Raw genomic sequence first — 19802 nt, forward strand, 5'->3', positions numbered from 1 at the left:
TTGGCCAGTCTGGTCTCGAACTCCCGACCTCTGCCTGCTTCAGCCTCTCAAAGTGCTGGGATTACAAGCATGAGCCACCATGCCTGGCACAGCTATAGGTAATTTAAACAAAATAGGTGAAAAAATTTCTAGCTATAAAATGGACACAATTTAGTCTTAAAACTCAGAGTATTGAAACGTTTACAAATAGAAAAAAGCTCAATGCATTCTACAGAACAAAAATGTCCGGTCTTTTCCTATATAGTTAAAGCCAGTGATCCCATTTTTATTAATATCTGCTAAAACCCATGTAGCAGTTTGTAGATGTAGTTATTTACTCAGGAATCCTAAGACACAAAAAATAAACTAAATTTTAAGCAGCTGTTTCAAAAAAGACTATACACACATAAAATAGGATTACACACTTTAATCTGATTGACACTGAGGAAGTAGGGAGGACATGAAAGAAATTTAGTTTTAGCTCTGCTTTATGCATAACCAGATGCTCCTTTTCTAAAAAGTATATTGAGGTTTTAAAAAACACATTTATCAGAATACTTCAGGAAACCATACTATGTGTAATCCAGGAAATAAACTATTTGCAGAATAGGAAAATCATCACTGGCAACAAAAGATTAAAACAAAAATAAAGCACCAGGGTTCTGAGCAGTTCTAAGGTGAGTATATCGGCAGAAATAGTGTAAATGCTCTTGACTGGTTGCTATGCAAACATGCTAATGAGGACTAGTCCATGTCTTATAATTTTTTTTTTTAACATGTTTCTTTGGAAAAATGGCAATATTGAGTGGAAGAGAAGCTGTCCTTTTAGACACCCAGCTTATTGGCCTGGGTGAGAACAACTTTGAGAACTGGCATGAAAGCAGAGGTCTCACTGAAGTTGCTGGTGCTAACTATGTGGGTATGCATGGTCAATCCTTCTGAGTAGTTTCGAGTTTCAATGCTCCTTGCAATGTTGTGTAAACCACTGGTGATTGTTGGTGAAAGCTGAAACAAAAGTGAACCAAGAGAAAGAATTAAATTAAGGGATAACTTCCCATGAGATCCTCCTTGAACATTAAACCCAGATATTTAAGTGGAATTTGAAACAAACATTATAAAAATATATAAACCATTTAGCATTTCTAGAAAGTTTCTTGAACCAAGCAACAGTTATCAAGTACAACCGCAACAAAATGATTTACATAAATAAGTTATTTATGAATTATACATGTATAAGCCAGGTATTTTCTTACAGAAAAGCAGCCCGATTTCCTCTCCAAACTGAAATGCTAATTTCTCTCTCCACTTAAGAGAGCCTCAGACCTTTAAAAAATTCTCCTATGCACAAAAAGGAGATTAAAGATTCTTAATCATAATATCTCAAAGGAAGGGCCCAAATTTACTAATTCTTACCTGCTTTTTATAATCCTGTCATCTCTTAAAACTAAAAAACCTGTAGTTTTTTACTATGTCATTACTTGGCATAGGTGTCCATACTTTACAGAAGACTTTATTTGGATTTTTTTTTTTTGAGATGGAGTCTCACTCTGTCACCCAGGCTGGAGTACAGTGGTGCGATCTCGACTTACTGCAACCTCCGCCTCCTGGGTTCAAGCGTTTCTCCTGCCTCAGCCTCCTGAGTAGCTAGGACTACAGCCGTGTGCCACCATGCCCAGCTAATTTTTGTATTTTTAGTAGAGACGGGGTTTTGCCATGTTGGCCAGGCTGGTGTCAAACTCCTGACCTCAGGTGATCTGCCCACCTCAGCCTCCCAAAGTGCTGGGATTACAGGCGTGAGCCACCATGCCTGGCCTATTTTGATCTCATTTTTTAAAAAAGTTTTAATATATACTCATCTAGATGTATACGCTAATTGTATCTTTTGTTTTGTTTTTTTTTTTTTTTTGGAAATGCGGTCTTGCTATGTTGCCCAGGCTGGTCTCAAACTCCTGGGCTCCAGTGATCCTCCCGCATCAGCCTCCTGAGTAGCTGGGATTACAGGCAAATCCCACTGTGCCCACCGAGAAGACTTTATTTTGGATCAGTCCAAGGACCACACTACTTCCACTGTTATATCAACTTTCTTTAGTTAGGTTCTCATGAGAGAAATGGTTATTTTCATCTGATGGAACTGAGTGTGGGGAATGGGTTAGAGGAATGCTGAAATGGAAAAAATAAAAAGAAAGTCCCACTTCTTTTTTTCCTCTCCTTTCCTAGTGCTTTCATTAATAAAACAAGACAATTTTAGAAAAGAATGGTGAGGTGGGGACAAGAGAACAAACGTAGTGAACTGACTTCTTACTCCTGGCTATCTTCATAGTTACAGCACATTACCCTATTCATCTTGTGGCTACATTTGGCTTTGCTTTTGTATAATGGCTATCCTAAAAGAAAAGGATCAAGAGTCTTAGACTATGATAAAGATTATAGATCTAGTCCCTGGAAAACAGAGTATCTGCATACTCTTTGATTTCTTGTAACTGGGCCATATAAAAGGAACAGCAGAAGGTCAGCTACCTTATGGCCAACACAGGCCAGTTTGTATTTATACTCTTGTTATGAGAGGGTTAAAATGTCTCTCTCAACACACACACACACACACACACACACACACACACACACACACACACACACACACACACACACACACCCAAATCCCCTTAACCCCAGTGAGTGGAATTTATGATTCAACACAGCCATGCCCATTCTCTAAATGTCATGACAATTTTGCCCCCATGCATACTAAATGGGAGTGCTGATAAGACAACTGTTTTACTAGCAACTAGGAATAAATGATTATCATAAATCCTTTTCCTCCAAAACTTACTGTCTGTTCCCTAAGTTTATCATACAGAAACTCCAAACGTTTGCTGGCATCATCTAGCTTCCTCTTGGTTTGCTGCAGGAAAGAAAAAATAGATGTTATATTTGAACATTAACTTTTAACCTAAGAACTTGCCCTATCTCATTGCACTAAACCTTATACTTAAAATGTTGAATGGCTTCATTTTATAAAGAAATGGAGGCAACTACAACTAAGAAACTTGAACAGATTATGGCCGGGCGTGGTGGCTCACGCCTGTAATCCCAGCACTTTGGGAGACCAAGGCAGGCAAATCATGAGGTCAGGAGTTTGAGACCAGCCTGGCCAACATGGTGAAACCCTGTCTCTACTAAAAATACAAAAAATTTGCTGGGCGTAGTGGCAGGCGCCTGTAATCCCAGCTACTCGGAAGGCTGAGGCAGGAGAATTGCTTGAACCCAGGAGGTGGAGGTTGCAGTGAGCCGAGATCACGCCACTGCACTCCAGGCCCAGGCGACAGTGCAAGACTCCGTCTCAAAAAAAAAAAAAAAAAAAAGAAACTTGAACAGATTATTAGAACAGAGATCAATCATCTATCAAGGGTGGAGGGTGGAGGGGACTGGGATGAGGAGAGGATGAGACTTACTTCCAGTGCACGAAAGAGTACTGATTGGATTTCATATGAACTGCAAACTCACTTGATAAGGTATATATGCATGTTTGCTTGCACTATATTCACAAGCATCAGGAGGCAGCAATGGGTCAGTGTATCACAAAAAAGAAGGTCTAAGTACAGTTATTGTCGATTATGGGTGGTAGAAGGCAAACATATAGGTGAACTGTGGAATCTTGTTTTAACCTTTCGAAAATACTACTTAAACACTTAGTTACATTTGTTTAATCCTGCCTTTTTCTAAGCCTTTAAAGCACCAAGAAATAAAAAACTATCTTTTGGCAGCTTAAGATTACTGAGGGAAGTAGTAAAATAAATTAGTAAATTAAAAAGCTTTTTTTCTCTCTACCATAGTACTGTAAAGTATAATCAAAGAAACTATTCTAAAACTAAAACTAACAGTTTTAAAATTACATGATTAACTTAATGTTCTACATTATACCACAGCCTTATGTTAGTTCAATATTTATTGACTGCTTACTATGTGCTGTACCAGGGACAAAGTCTTGTATGTCATGTAGCTCATATCCCACTGGGTGAGAAAAGATACTAAATGAACAATATATTGCATGTCAGATGGTGATAACTGCTATGAAGAAAAGTTAATAGAGGAAGGGGGCTAAACATGTTGGGAGTTGGGGGTAATAAAGAAAGGCCTGATGGCTAATGGGACATGTGAGCAGAGGCCTTGAAATTGGGAGGAAACAAACAATGCAGATATGTGGAAGAAGAGTTCCAGGCAGAAGGAGCAGCAAGTATAAAGTCCTGACGCTGAAATGCTCTTGGTGTGTTCAAGGAAGGAATGCCAGTGTGCTTGGAGAAGAGAGAGAAGAGACAGGCCATCAAGGATGCTACATACCAAGTTGTGTGGCAAAATTACTTTGTGCTGTTTAAACATAAAGTGAAAATAAGATACATCCATGCTATAAAAACTATTCCAACTACTGATTAAAATGAACTTTTGCGGAAAGGAAACCTTACAATCCTTGCTCAAAGTTAACCTGGCCAGGTGCGGTGGCTCATGCCTGTAATCCCAGCACTTTGAGAGGCCGAGGCGGGTGGATCACCTGATGTTGGGAGTTCGAGACCAGCCTGACCAACATGGAGAAACCCCGTCTCTTCTAAAAATACAAAATTAGCCGGGCGTGGTGGCACATGCCTGTAATTCCAGCTACTAGGGAGGCTGAGGCAGGAGGATCTCTTGAACCTGGGAGGCGGAGGTTGCAGTGAGCCGAGATTGCACCATTGCACTCCAGCCTGGGCAACAAGAGTGAAACTCCGTCTCAAAAAAAAAACAAAAAACAAAGTTAACCTTATCTAGTTACAAACAGGAGCCCTACCCCAAGGGGGCAAGGGCAGCCGGACAGGCAGGATATTAGAACTTCTTCCCCAACTAATTACAGAAATTATAGGAACACTTTGTCTTTTATGGTTCTCTACTACCCAGAGCTCCTCGGTATCCAAGAGGAATACAGTATGATGACCGAGAGAAGGGTAAATTAACAAAAAATGTATTGAGTTGGGCCATGTATTACGTGTCTTCCCAACCTCTCTATATTGACTCACGCCTGAAGAATTGGTGTTTTGTCATTCTTATTCAGATGCTTCCATTTTTGAATGACTATGGCCTGTCTATTTAGAAGTGTGCATAAGGGCTAGCATGTATCTGGTTATCAGCTTCGTCTGCTCTCTTGTTTCCACCTTGGTCTTCCCATCACTCCCAGAATGTCAGGCACTAAGGTTTATGTTAACTGCTTTCCTGATACTTTCAGTACAGAGAATGGCTTTCCACAAAGCCACTGACCAGCAGAAGGCTGCACATATTAATACTCAATGTCTGATGAACAATAAGATCCAGAAGTTGTTTTTTCATGCAGACAAGTAGCCGATGATTAAAAATATTCAATGTGTGCTAGCAGAAAATGAAATTTCACTTAAGACTGGCGTTGTGGAATGTTTGTTGTTGCAATACAGGGGTATCTTAAGTAAACTAAGTAAAATCAGTTGCTTTAAATGTAAATATGCCTCCGACATCTAAAACATTTAACTATCTTTAACATCTCTGCAAAGCTTTAGAAGATGATCTATCTACTTTTAACAATTTCAATATAAGCTCAGAAACAAATCCCAAATCTGAGTTTCTTGCATAGCACCATTATGCTCCATTTATGTGCCAAATACAGTTTTGTTGATGAGAGGCAGTATAGCTTGGTGGTTGAGAGCATGAATTCTGGAGCCAGACAGTCTGGGTTTGAATGCTGGCTCTGACCTTAAGTGTTACTTAACTGCTCTCTGCCTTACTTTTCTTGTCTGTAAAATAAAAATGACAAATCTATCTGCCATAGGTTATTGTGAAGACTAAGTACATTTATATATAAAAAGCAATTAAATATATTTCTATATGTAATGCAAACTATGTAAGTGCTAGCTTTATTACTTTTGTACAAACTTTTTAGAAATATACCTTGTAGGACTTCAAACAATAATTATAGAAGAACTCCATAAAGAATTATTTTATTTTATTTTATTTTATTTATTTTGAGACGGGTCTCTGTCACCCAGGCTGGAGTGCAATGGCGCGATCTCGGCTCATTGCAACCTCTGCCTTCTGGGTTCAAGCAATTCTCCTGCCTTAGCCTCTCGAGTAGCTGGGACTACAGGTGTATTCCACCACACGCAGCTAATTTTTTGTATTTGTAGTAGAGACGGGGTTTTGCTATGTTGGCCAGGATGGTCTTAAACTCCTGGCTTCAAATGATCCACCCACCTCGGCCTCCCAAAGTGCTGGGATTACATGCATAAGCCACCACATCTGGCCAAGGACTCTTCTAATTAAGCAAAATATGATTAAAAAAAAAATACATACAGGGTCTGTTGCTGAAGAAAGGCAGCGCTGAATAAGATCCTCAAATGTGGTCTTTAGAATGAGGTGCTCATCTGGAATAGGTTTCTTGGTAATTTTTTTTGTTGGTAAAGACTGCACATGCTGGAAGAAACACACCAAAAACTGATCAGAAATGACCAGAAGCTACCTTATATACACAATCTTGAATCTATGTGATAAACAGAAACCGACAACCTTGTACATAGACCTATTCAAAATCAAATTAAAATTTAATGTGTGAAATCACTTACGATAAGTAAAAATAAAAACCAGATATCTAGTACAAAGTGTAGGCGCTCTTCCTACAGTTTGGATTTTCATATGCAGGACTGGATACAAAGTAGTTGATTAATTTAGGTAACATATGTTGGTCAATATTGTTTATAACTGATGGGAAATAAGTATGTGCCAGCAGAGAATAAAAACGAGGCACTGGAAAACACACTCGGCTGGTTAGAATGGCTGCTTGCTCTGCCTGCTGGCTCATTTACGTGTATGCTGGCATTCTTCTATTCTTTGTTTTACTCTTAGAGGTTGTTAACTGGGCTGTGATCAAAACTGCAAGATTAAGCCAAAGATTAAGAGAGAAGACATCCCGATGCTGCTGAGTATACAGATGAAAGAACAAAGAAGAAATGTTTAAGTTAAGTTTTATTAGTTCATTCTTTCACTCATTCAAAAAATATTAGGCAACTATTTACCAGGAACTGGCTACATACTACTGGTGAGCCAATACAGAAATGATCTCAGTTCTCAGGGAGTTTACAGGCTAATGGAAGAGGCACAGTTTAAAAACATCACCAATGTATGTAAAATAGCAACTGCAGTACGTTAACACTTAGTGGAAACAAAAGATGCTATAACTGAGATTTGACTGAAGGGAAGGGAAGGCTCTCTTCAGGAAATTTTACTGGAAGGACAAAATGGAGTTGAACAGTTAAGTGAGGAAAAAAGAGCATTCCAGATGAAAGGAATAACATGTACAAAGGAAGGATCATGGTAAAAGGGAGCTAAAAGGCCAGTATAGCTGGAGCAGAGAGAACAAGGAGTATGAACTGAGTCCTCCCAGACAATGTTGACTATTTTGGTCCTTATCCTGAGAACAATGGGAAGCTGTAATGTTTTAGGCAAAGAGGAAAAAAGGCCAAATTAGAGATGGATCAAAGTAGATATCAGCAGACCAATTAGGAGGTTCCTGCACTGATGAAGATTAGAGATGAAGGTAGCTTGGACTACAGTAGAAATGTGGAGAAGAAAGGATTCAAAAAATATTTTGGAGCAATATCGACGAGACTTGGGGAGATTTAAAAGAGAGGTTAAAGGGAAAAGTGCATAAAGATGATCCCCAGGTTTTTGCCTGGATTCCACAGAAAAGATTATGGTGCCACTCACTGATAACAGGAAACAAGAAAGATGACTAAGTTTGGGAGGAAGAGTATGAATTAGGTTTTGGACATGCTGAGGTTGAAGTGCCTCCAAGACATCCAAGTAGGCAGGCAGCTGGGTATACAGCCTGGCTGAACACTATGTATCTTTCTCTTTTGATGGTAACTAAGGTTCAGGTCTAGGTGAGTACAGCATGAGAACCCAAGTCTAAACAAAGATAAGTGGCTGAGTAGCTTCCCAAAATAACACAGGCTTGTAATCTTTTTTTATTTTTATTTTTAAATACAACTCTATAATTAATTTTTATTTTTTCAGAAAGAACCATTTCTTCTCATCTTTGTCAAAATGTTTTTATAATGCAACTCTTAATGTTTAAAAATTCCTTAGGCATATTATCTCTTTTTGTTGTTGTTGTTGAGATGGAGTCTCGCTCTGTCGTCCAGGCTGGAGTGCAGTGGCGCGATCTCAGCTCACTGCAACCTCTGCCTGCTGAGTTCAAGCAATTCTCCTGCCTCAGCCTCCCGAGTAGGTGGGACTACAGGCGCACGCCACCACGCCCAGCTAATTTTTGTATTTTTAGTAGAGACAGGGTTTCACCATGCTGGCCAGGCTGGTCTCGAACTCCTGACCTCAGGTGATCCGCCCGCCTCGGCTTCCCAAAGCGTTGGGATAAGAGGTGTGAGCCACTGCGCCCGGCTTCAGGCATATTATCTCTTAACAGTAAAGTATAATCTTGTGACAAGAGATACAATCTTTACAAATTTGACTTCAATGAATCAAAGACAGAAACAGACAGTAGAACTAGTTTTTTTACTTGGGCAGGAGCTTGTTTCATCTTCTTATATTGAACTTTGATCTAAGCTCTTTATTTCTCATGAATAGATCAAAATACTTAACTCTGTATGTCTAAGTGTGTTATGTAGACATGTGTTAGATTTTTCAATATGCAGGACTTTGCCAACTGGCTGTTTGTGTGTGAAAAGCAAGTAAAAAATGTTTATCTCTATCTGAAGATAAGGCTGTATTATTAGCTTTTATACATACACATAAAAATATATAACTCACTATATTTTTCTTTTCTATTTTAAGCAGAAAAATCTTTGGAAACAGCTTTTGCTTAGCAACCTCATGCAGAGATGATTTATCTGATTTTAAATTATAGCTACTGACTAAGCCAAGTTATAGTAAACAAACACTCTCAAATGTATAACCTTCTTCTAGAGAAGTTTGTATGTGGCCATGTAATTGAAAAATATTATACATACATGATCAATCTTAAAAAAAAGTTACTATTTTTTGTTTAGGTTGTCTAGATGTTTAATAATAATCATGCAATCATAAAAGTTAGCACATTAAAGAAAATATACTGAAACACAGCCATCTTCCCATTCCACTTCTACAAATTTACTGTTACCTGGAAGGTATTTCCAATAGGAGCCCCTGGGGCACCTTCAATATTGGGCTTTGAAAAAGATGGTGGCATGCCTGTTTGACCAAGAGGTTGCTGTATGCCATGGAAGGGCTGGCCACCTGGAAGATGTGGCTGTGGGAATGAAGACTGGCTTGACAGTGGTACTGGAGCTGAAGGCTGTTGCTGCAGCATTTGTGACTGGGGGTCACCCAAAGGGTTCATGATTGGTGATGTGATGGGAACAGGAGGCATGAAGTTTTCAGGCATCTGTTAAAAGATGGAAATAAAAGACACCAGGAGTAAGAATAAAAACGACAGCAACATTTCTTCAGCTTAAAATAAGGGAGTTAGGTTATACCATGGCTAAACAGATTTTTTAATAGTAGTAGAATACTTTTTTCAAATGAAATTTTATGCAGAATAAAGTAAACAAACATAAAAACAGAGCTGATTTGGCTAAGAGGGATAGGGAGCTCAAACCTGGACTTCTTTGTCTCCCTTTACCCTCCCATACTTATCCCCAATAAAGCGGAGCTAAAACCATGGCTTTTTTTTTTTTTTTTTTTGAGATAGAGTCCTGTTCTGTCGCCCAGGCTGAAGTGCAATAGCGCAATCTCAGCTCACTGCAACCTCCGCCTCCCAGGTTCAAGCAATTCTCGTGCCTCAGCCTCCCAAGTAGCTGGGATTACAGGTGCGTGCCACCACACCCAGCTAATTTTTGTATTTTTAGTAGAGATGGGGTTTGACCATACTGGCCAGGCTGGTCTAGAACTCCTGACCTTGTGATCCACCCGCCTCAGTCTCCCAAAGTGCTGGGATTACAAGCACCATAGCATTTTTGAAAGAGGGTATCAGGTCTGGAGAACTGTATGTAGAAATACTGGAATCAGAGGTGCCAAGTATGCATGTGCGTGTATGTGCACATGTGTTTAATATGATCAGAATGTAATACCTAAGTAGACATTATTTGGCAATTCTATCACACTAAAAGTACTAAATTCAGTTTCTGATTATTACTAACCTAAATATTGGGTTTCTTTCCTCATTTAATGCCTCCTAATTTTATATTATGGCCTCTCATTAGTATAGTTGGAGAAAGAGGTCACTAGGAATTTTTTTAAAAGTAAAAATGGCTTGGGCAAAAAGCAGCATGTTAATTTGTGCTCTAACAGCTCTTAACAGTTACTGAGATCTGTACAGTGCTCAGCCACAAGGCTATTTCATTCATACTATACGTGATAGAAAAAGTCCAAAATTTAATTGCCAAATTCATGATTACTAGTAGAACCCAAAGACCAAAGTAACTCAAAAAAAAAAAAAAAAAAAAAAAAAAAAAAAAAAAAGAAAGCAACCCTGAAGCCTGAAATTTCCTACTTTTTGAAAGAGGCCTGTTGGGAATTTATATCTTGCCTTCTAAAGGGGCTTTAATTTATATCACCATCATCAGAACAAGGTTTTGATGATACTGTTTTCTACTTCCTTTCCTTCCTTCCATGGATTAGAAGGTGCATGTTGAAATACACTTTAAATACATCACTCAGTAAGCTTCGCCTTTAAAAGGATCAGTGAAGTATAGTGTGTTCCAAGTGGCTACGTGGTTAACATAACATCTGTAGGCCATTGGATGGACATCTTTTTCTAGTACCTTCTTCTTTTTGGGTACTCTGTTCAAAGCTGGAGGGTCATTCCAACCATTCTGAGGACCTATAACAGATAATAGAGAATGTTTTCCTTTAGAATCCTGAAAGGAAAAAAAATAAAACTGAATCGATCACCTAATACTTCAAAATTCTGCCTTAACCCTGAAATAACTGTCACAAAGGTTTTACCAGCTGAGTGTGGGGATCACTATGTAGCCCTGGATTCTCACACTCACATCTCTTAATAGGAACAAGGCCTTCACTTGGTAGGTAAGATATCTTGACACTGTTTCCATTTAAAGTAAAATAGTGTGCTAAATTTAGGGTGGTGAAGTTTTTATTTATACTGGTGTATGACTTTCAAAGATCAGTTTACTATTCTCTCCTAATAATGAAAATACAAAGTCTGCTAAAAAAACAAAAACAAACCAAAAAAAAAAAAAAAACACCAGGCTTCTGATATATTCCACATATAAAAAAAAAAGAGAATAAAATTAGCAATCTCCTATTTGCCAAGAGGGCAATTCAACATGAGCAAATCATCTATTCTAAACATGGTAGAAATATTCTTAAGAAAAAAGCAGACTCCAACTATGTAACACTAGTAATTTTTATCATCTTTGCCTCGGGAATTATAAGCAAAGTAAAAAAGGGTATTCAAATATCTGTGCTAAGATGTTTAATGCCGTAAAAAAAAATTTGCAGGCTGATAGCAAATATAAAATTAAAATATTACCAACTGTAGTAAATTTCCTCTAAAAAAAAAACACATGCACACTAACAAATCAAAAAGCCCTGTTATTTCAAAGTGAAAAATGAACAACAGTAGCAGAACTTATTAAGTATTTTAATGCCAGTATCTTTAAAGAAGAAAGGAATACAACACGCTGGAAATAAGAATAATTTCTAAATCACAATTAATTCTTTCACATTTCACTAAGTGTGAGTTTTGATATTCTCTATAAGGAAGCAGATACTTGCTAAAGAAACTTTTGTGTATGTATATATGTAAAGACAAAAAAATTATTCCCTTTCCAATAAACGTTCTTTCAATATTTTAACTTGTACTTGTTTAACTGATATACATATTAAGTCACAAGAAAACTGTCAAACCAAAGTCACAGAAACTTTAAAAAATACAGATCTTCAACTAACCACCAGCGCTTACTTGTCTTGATTTTAAAACAGAATTCAGGCGAGGCGCAGTGGCTCATGCCTGTAATTCCAGCAGTTTGGGCTGAGGCGGGTGGATCACTTGAGGTCAGGAGTTCGAGACCAGCCTGGCCAACATGGGGAAACCCCATCTCTACTAAAAATACAAAAATTAGCTGCGTGTGGTGGTGCATACCTGTAGTCTCAGCTACCCAGGAGCTGAGGCAGGAGAATTGCTTGAACCTGGGAGGTGGAGGTTACAGTGAACCAAGATTGTGTCACTGTACTTCAGCCTGGGCGACAGAGCGAGACTCTGTCTCAAAAAAGTAAAAAATAAAAATAAAAAAATAAAAACATAATTCATTCTTAAAAGTTTACTAGGAGACAGAAAATCAGATATGGCTCAAAACAGTCAAGAGTTAACCACAAAATATTAACTCATATGCTGCTTTCTGATTAATAAATTCTTAAACTTCTGGTTCTACATAGATTAATCATTCAAATCTCTGCAATCACTTTCTAGTCTTACCCGTAGCTCAAGACAGTCTTGGCATAGTTGTTTTCTTTATGTCTATATAAAACAGACAGCCTTTATAACCAAGCTACTTGTGTAATCACGTAAATTCAATCAGCTGTAAAATTTGATTCAATTAGGAAGCCAAATTAAAAAAATGATCCTGATCAGATTTGGGATATCATCATCTTTGAAGTTCACATGCATTATTGTTAATGTCCATTCATTAATTGTATTCAATTATTCAAAGATTTCCAAAGATATATTTTACAACCAATTCACCTTCCAACATAGGTGCCTGGTCTTGGACAGACTGGTTTTCTGTAGACAAAATGTAAAAATTACTTAACAGTGTTTACTGAAGACATTCTACACTTTACTCATTTTATAATTGTTTCTTCTCCCTTCATTAATCCCCAGAAAGTGTAAATTAATTTAATAAGAGAACAAAACTCACTTTTTAACCAAGTCATGTGAAATGTCTTCTAATTAAGAAAGTAACTAGTTTTTTGACAGAGGGAATTTATTTAAGTTGTTAGATCCAATTAACTCTTAAACATCACTTTTTTCTTACTGTTCTATCTTTTTTAAGAGAAAATTTTATCCCTTCATATTTAAAATAACAATGTTTCCCTAATTGTTTGCATGGATTGTTTTTCTACTATTTATACTATTCATTACTATAATGAAGCTCAGAAATATCACTGAGGGGATAGCACTTCCTAGCATATTCACCTAATGTGTCTATTTTGGTATTGTTCAAAGCTGTGAATCCAAATCAGCTATGGATCTTGTTAAACCGCAGATTCTTACTCATTAGGTATAGTGATAGAACCTTAGATACTGTCTTTGCAGCCATCTCCCAGATGATACGAATGCTGCTGGTCCAACACCCTCTTGAAGTAGCAGGGAACTGGAGAAATGGGGTGATTTCTACATGTCCTACAGACTTCAACCTGCATTTGATAAGGATAAACGTGCCTATCCTAGCACAGTGGTATCATTTTTCACTGCTGGATTTAGGAGGCCCCAGTGGTCTGTACCCTGCAGAAACTGTAATTTCTGGGGTCATGCTGTGCATATAAATGAGAATAGGCCCAGCAAATAATGTAACCACCTCATATGGTCTTTTCTGTAAGAATATACAGATTTATGAGTGAACTCCCATTCACAATTGCTACTAAGAGAATAAAATACCTAGGAATACAACTTACAAGGGATGTGAAGAACCTCTTCAAGGAGAAACTACAAACCACTGCTCAAGAAATTAAGAGAGGACACAAATGGAAAAACATTCCATGCTCATGGATAGGAAGAATCAGTATCGTGAAAATGGCCTTACTGCCCAAAGTAATTTATAGATTCAATGCTATCCCCATCAAGCTACCACTGACTTTCTTATAGAATTGGAAAAAACTACTTCAAACTTCATATGGAACCAAAAAAGAGCCCACATAGCCAAGACAATCCTGGGCAAGAAGAACAAAGCTGGAGGCATCATGCTACTTGATTTCAAACATTACTACAAGGCTACAGTAACCAAAACAGCAAGGTACTGGTACCAAAACAGATATATAGACCAATGGAACAGAACGGAGGCCTCAGAAATACCACCACACATCTACCAGCATCTGATATTTGACAAACCTGACACACACAAGCAATGGGGAAAAGATTCCCTATTTAATAAATGGTGTTGGGGAAAACTGGCTAGCCATATGCAGAAAACTGAAACTGGACCCCTTCCTTACATCCTATATAAAAATCAACTCAAGGTGGATCAAAGACTTAAATGTAAGACCTAGGACCATAAAAATCCTAGAAGAAAACCTGGGCAATACCACTCAGGACATAGACATGGGCAAAGACTTCATGTCTAAAACAGCAAAAGCAACGGCAACAAAAGCCAAAATCGACAAATGGGATCTAATTAAAGAGCTTCTGCACAACAAAGGAAACTATCATCAGAGTGAAAAGGCAATCTACAGAATGGGAGAAAATTTTTGCAATCTATCCATCTGACAAAGGACTAATATCCAGAATCTACAAAGAAGTTAAACATATTTACAAGAAAAAAGCAAACAACCCCATCAAAAAATGGGCAAAGGATATGAACAGACACTTCTCAAAAGAAGACATTTACGCAGCCAGCAGACATATGAAAAAATGCTCATCATCACTGGTCACTGGAGAAATGCAAATCAAAACCACAGTGAGATACTATCTCACGCCAGTTACAATGGCGATCATTAAAAAGTCAGGAAACAACAGATGCTGGAGAGGGTGTGGAAAAATAGGAACGCTTTTACACTGTTGGTGGGAGTGTAAATTAGTTCAACCATTGTGGAAGACAGTGTGGCGATTCCTCAAGGATCTAGAACTAGGAATACCATTTGACCCACCAATCCCATTACTGGGTATATATCCAAAAGATTATAAATCATTCTACGATAAAGACACATGCACACGTGTGTTTACTTTGGCACTATTCACAATAGCAAAGACTTGGAACCAACCCAAATGTCCATCAATGATAGACTGGATTAAGAAAATGTGGCACATTGGGCCGGGCGCGGTGGCTCACGCTTGTAATCCCAGCACTTTGGGAGGCCGAGGCGGGCGGATCACGAGGTCAGGAGATCGAGACCATCCTGGCTAACACGGTGAAACCCCGTCTCTACTAAAAATACAAAAAAATTAGCCGGGCGTGATGGCGGGCGCCTGTAGTCCCAGCTACTCGGGAGGCTGAGGCAGGAGAATGGCGTGAACCCGGGAGGCGGAGCTTGCAGTGAGCCGAGATTGCGCCACTGCACTCCCGCCTGGGCCACAGAGCGAGACTTCGCCTCAAAAAAAAAAAAAAAAAAAGAAAAAGAAAATGTGGATACACCATGGAATACTATGCAGCCATAAAAAAGGATGAGTTCATGTACTTTGCAGGGACATGGATGAAGCTGGAAACCGTCATTCTCAGCAAACTATCACAAGATCAGAAAACCAAACACCACATGTTCTCATTCATAAATGGGAATTGAAGAATGAGAACACATGGACACAGGGAGGGGAACATCACACACTGGGGCCTGTGGTGGGCTAGGGGAGGGATAACATTAGGATAAATACCTAATGTAGGTGACGGGTTGATGGGTGCAGCAAACCACCATGGCACATGTATACCCATGTAACAAAACTGCATGTAACCCAAAAGTTAAATTATTAAAAAAAAAAAAGAATATACAGATTTGCAGACTGAGCACAAGTCTCCCAGAAATCACTACTTCTTATAGGAAACCAAAGTTTATAGCAGTGGACAAGAGAAAAACAGGCTGACAACATAGCAATCCCAATTGTCAAATACTTAGGGTCAGGACAGGCGTAGCCTCAGATCAAGGGTATGCAATGTCAGTATGTCAGACATATAACTCATGTGGATTCAGCTATCATTAATTGATGAGGGAGGGAGGAAAGGAGAAATTAAAATTGTTATTTCATTCTGCAATTAAATAGGCAGTAAAAGAATAGAAAAAATACAGTGAGTTCAATTTAGTTTGAACTCTACTCAAGAAGCACATGTCCCAGGGAAACTGTGAGGCGGGAGAGGTAATCCCACAGTTTGAAATCTCATTGTGTAGAGTGCAATTCTAATGTTTACTGACAGATGTTTTTCATACAAGATATAAATGAAAGCCAACTTTTTCATCTGGGGTTTACCTGTAAAAAGGATCAAGGATAACTGACTGTAAGTGATTTTCTATTTTTATCTTACATGATGACTTTACAACCTAGCTCTCCATGTGAGATATGACTTCATAACACTATAGTTTATAAATGCCTGGTGAGTCACTGTGTGTGCATTCCAATAGAGGACTGACCTGATTCCCAACTACTAATGCACTCTCTAGCACCAGGCTTCAGCTTCTGGCTGAGAGAGGTAATATAATACAAACCTGAAAGTATTGGAAATACAGTGGGCTTGACCCTTTAGTCAGGTCAAAACAACATGCCCTCTTCCCCTTCCTCATGAGAAGAAAGTGCAGAAGATGAGGACTGCTTTTAAGCTGTGGGTGTTAAAGTCTGGGAGGGTATCCAGACTTCACCAACTATTAGCAGCACAAAAAAGTCTATGGAACTATTTTCTTATGTCCCCTTGGTAAAATGACACCAAATCATAATAAAATCAAATTCTAAATTAGGGGTAAAACTGAATAGAATCAGAACCAACAAGCCTCTCAGGAGGAAGGTCAGTTGGCTAGCCTGAATAAGTTAAAGGAGGATGGGGAAGGTCTGCTGAATAGAAGGCAATATTTCATAATTAAGTACCCCTCTCCCAAAACATATGCCTAACTCCTCCTAACCTCAAACCATGCAATATATTAAGCCATGTGTTTTAGCAAAAACCCCAACAGTCCTTTTATTAATTTAATGTACAGTTTTGTCTCAATTATAATTCTAACCCCTTTCAATCCTTTTTGCTTTTATAGATTTAGATTTAGTGACTTTTTAAAAAAAAACTTCTCCTACTCAAGGATTTTATTTATTTATTTATTTTTGAGAGGGAGTCTCGCTCTGTCACCCAGGCTGGAGTGCAATGGCACAATCTCGGCTCACTGCAACCTCTGCCTCCTGGGTTCAAGCAATTCTCCTGCCTTAGCCTCCTGAGTAGCTGGGATTACAGGTGCTCGCCACCATGCCTGGCTAAGTTTTGTATATTTAGTAGAGATGGGGGTTTCATCATGTTTGCCAGGCTGGTCTCGAACTCCTAACTTCAAGCGATGCACCCACTTTGACCTCCCAAAGTGCTGGGATTACATGTATGAGCCACAACCCCTGGCCTAAACATGACTTTTTACAAACAGTTCAACTGATCTCTACTTTATAGAGACATCCTTTAATAGCGACAGGACATAAAACAAGCTACATGAAGAACATGAATATCTACAGAAGACAGTACCATGGAGATTCATTACGGATGTGAAAAATGATACTCTTGGTCAACGCTTAAAAAAATATCAACACAGTACATTTTAACCTTGAACAGAAATGTCTCAGAAAACTGAAGAGGAAATAATCCTCCCCTATCCTTTTTTAACTCTTTCAAAAAACTATAAAATGGGGATGAATCTTTTACTCTTTTTAAAACATGACATGACTTTAAGGGCATGGAAAAATGGTTCATGGTGTGATATTAAGAAAAAAGGTCAGGCGTGGTGGCTTACGCCTGTAATCCCAGTATTTGGGAGGCTGAGGTGGATGGATCACCTGAGGTCTGGAGTTCGAGACTAGCCTGACCAACATGGTGAAACCCCGTCTCTACTAAAACGCAAAAATTAGCTGGACGTGGTGGCACACACCTGTAGTTCCAGCTACTTGGGATGCTGAGGCATGAGAATTGCTTGAACCTAGGAGACAGAGGTTATTGCAGTGAGTCGAGATTGAGCCACTGCACTCCAGCCTGAGTGACGGAGTGGAACAAAAAAAAAGGAAAAAGTAAGATGTAAAATTATGTGTATGTGTGTGTTTGTGTTATGATCCTAATTCTTTAAAAATGCATGCACACAATGAATTACTACTTCAAACCCATTAGGATGGCTATTGAAAAACAGAAAACACAAGTATTGGCATGGATATGGAGAAATTGAAACACTCGTGCATTCCTGGCGGGAACGTAAAATGGTGCAGCTGCTGTGAAAAACAGTGTGGTGGTTCCTCAAAAAACTAAATGTGGAATTACTGTTTGATCCAGCAATTCCACCTCTAGGTATATACACTAAAAAATTGGCCGGGCGCGGTGGCTCATGCCTGTAATCCCAGCACTTTGGGAAGCCAAGGTGGGTGGATCACGAGGTCAGGAGTTCGAGACCAGCCTGGCCAATACGGTGAAACCCCATCTCTACTAAAAATACAAAAATTAGCTGAGCGTGGTGGCACATGCCTGTAGTCCCAGCTACTTGGGAGGCTGAGGCAGGAGAATTGCTTGAACCCAGGAGGCGGAGGTTGCAGTGAGCCGAGATCGCGCCACTGCACTCCAGCCTGGGCAACAGAGTGAGACTCCATCTCAAAAAAAAAAAAAAAAAAAGAATTAACAGCAAGGACTCAAAGAGATATTTGCACATCCCTGTTCACAGCAGCATTATTCACAATAGACAAAGTGTCTATCGGCAGATGAATAACAAATAACAAATGTGGTATATACATACAGTGGAGTATTACTCAGCCTTAAAAAAAATTCTGATACATGCTACAACATAGATGAACCTGGAAGACATTATGCCAGTCAAAAAAGCCAAACACAAAAGGACAAATGTTGCATGATTCTACTTATATAAGGTACCTAGAATAGTCAAATACATAGAGACAGAAAGTAGAACAGTAGTTACCAGAAGCTGTGGGGAACAGAAGCTATTATTTAATGGGTACAGTGTTTCAGTATGAGATGATGAAAAAATTCTGCCGGGATGGCTAATGGGTACAAAAATATAGTTAGATAGAACTGAATAAGATCTAGTTGACATCACAACAGGGTGACTACAGTCAACAATAATTATTGTACATTTAAAAGTAACTAAAAGTACTCCTTTAGTTACTTTTAGTATATGGACTGTTTACAACACAAAGAATGACAAACGCTTGAGGTGATGGATACTTCAATACCATTTACCCTGATGTGATCATTATGCATTGTATACCTGTATCAAAATATCTCATGTACCTCAAAAACATATACACCCACTATGTACCCCAAAAATTTTTTAAAAGTTCTGCTGGTTGCAAAACAATATAAATGTACTTAATGCCACAGAGCTGTACCTTCAAACATGGTTAAAATAAATTTTATCATATATATATAATATATATTTCACCACAATAAAAACTTTAATGCAAGTTTTTATGTATGTATGTATGTATGTGTATGTGTGTATGAAGGGAATAAATAAACCTAAATTAATAGTAGTTATATTTGGGCAGTAGAATTATAGGTAATTTTTATTTTATTTTTTATATGACTTTGAGTCTTTTAAAAACTTCCTACAGTGAAAAATTAATAAAAAGCAAGGAAGTTTTTTTTTTGTTGTTTTGAGACAGGGTCTCACTGCCGCCTAGGTGCGATCACAGCTCACAACCTCTGTCTCCCGGGTTCAAGCAATTCTCCCATCTCAGCCTCCCAAGTAGCTGGGAATATAGGCACGTGCTTCCACACCTGGCTAATTTTTTGTATTTTTTATAGAGATGGGCTCTTGCCATGTTGCCTAGGCTGGTCTCGAACTCCAGGGCTCACGCACTCTGCTGTGCCCGCCCCAAGAAACATTCATTTAAAAAATAAATATAGCATGTCACTGAATACTATGGAGTCCTATCCACCTTA

General features: G+C 38.6%; 1 protein-coding gene across 50 annotated transcripts in view; it reads right to left on the reverse strand.

Annotated features, from left to right (window-relative positions):
* Positions 1 to 391: 391 nt before the first annotated feature.
* The window catches only part of SEC31A (SEC31 homolog A, COPII coat complex component), a 71488-nt gene continuing 52077 nt past the window's right edge, over positions 392 to 19802 (reverse strand). For all 50 annotated transcript variants that reach the window (XM_031010450.3, XM_055384984.2, XM_055384983.2 and 47 more), the window contains 5 exons: positions 10782 to 10840; positions 9140 to 9403; positions 6322 to 6441; positions 2807 to 2878; positions 392 to 984 (listed from right to left, as the gene is read on the reverse strand). In XM_031010450.3, coding sequence (XP_030866310.3) covers positions 805 to 984; positions 2807 to 2878; positions 6322 to 6441; positions 9140 to 9403; positions 10782 to 10840 — 695 coding nt within the window. In that variant the 3' untranslated portion in view covers positions 392 to 804. The remainder of the gene's footprint in view (positions 985 to 2806; positions 2879 to 6321; positions 6442 to 9139; positions 9404 to 10781; positions 10841 to 19802) is intronic.

This window comes from Gorilla gorilla, chromosome 3 (assembly GCF_029281585.2).
Source record: "Gorilla gorilla gorilla isolate KB3781 chromosome 3, NHGRI_mGorGor1-v2.1_pri, whole genome shotgun sequence".
In the NCBI taxonomy this organism is placed as follows: Eukaryota; Metazoa; Chordata; class Mammalia; order Primates; family Hominidae; genus Gorilla; species Gorilla gorilla.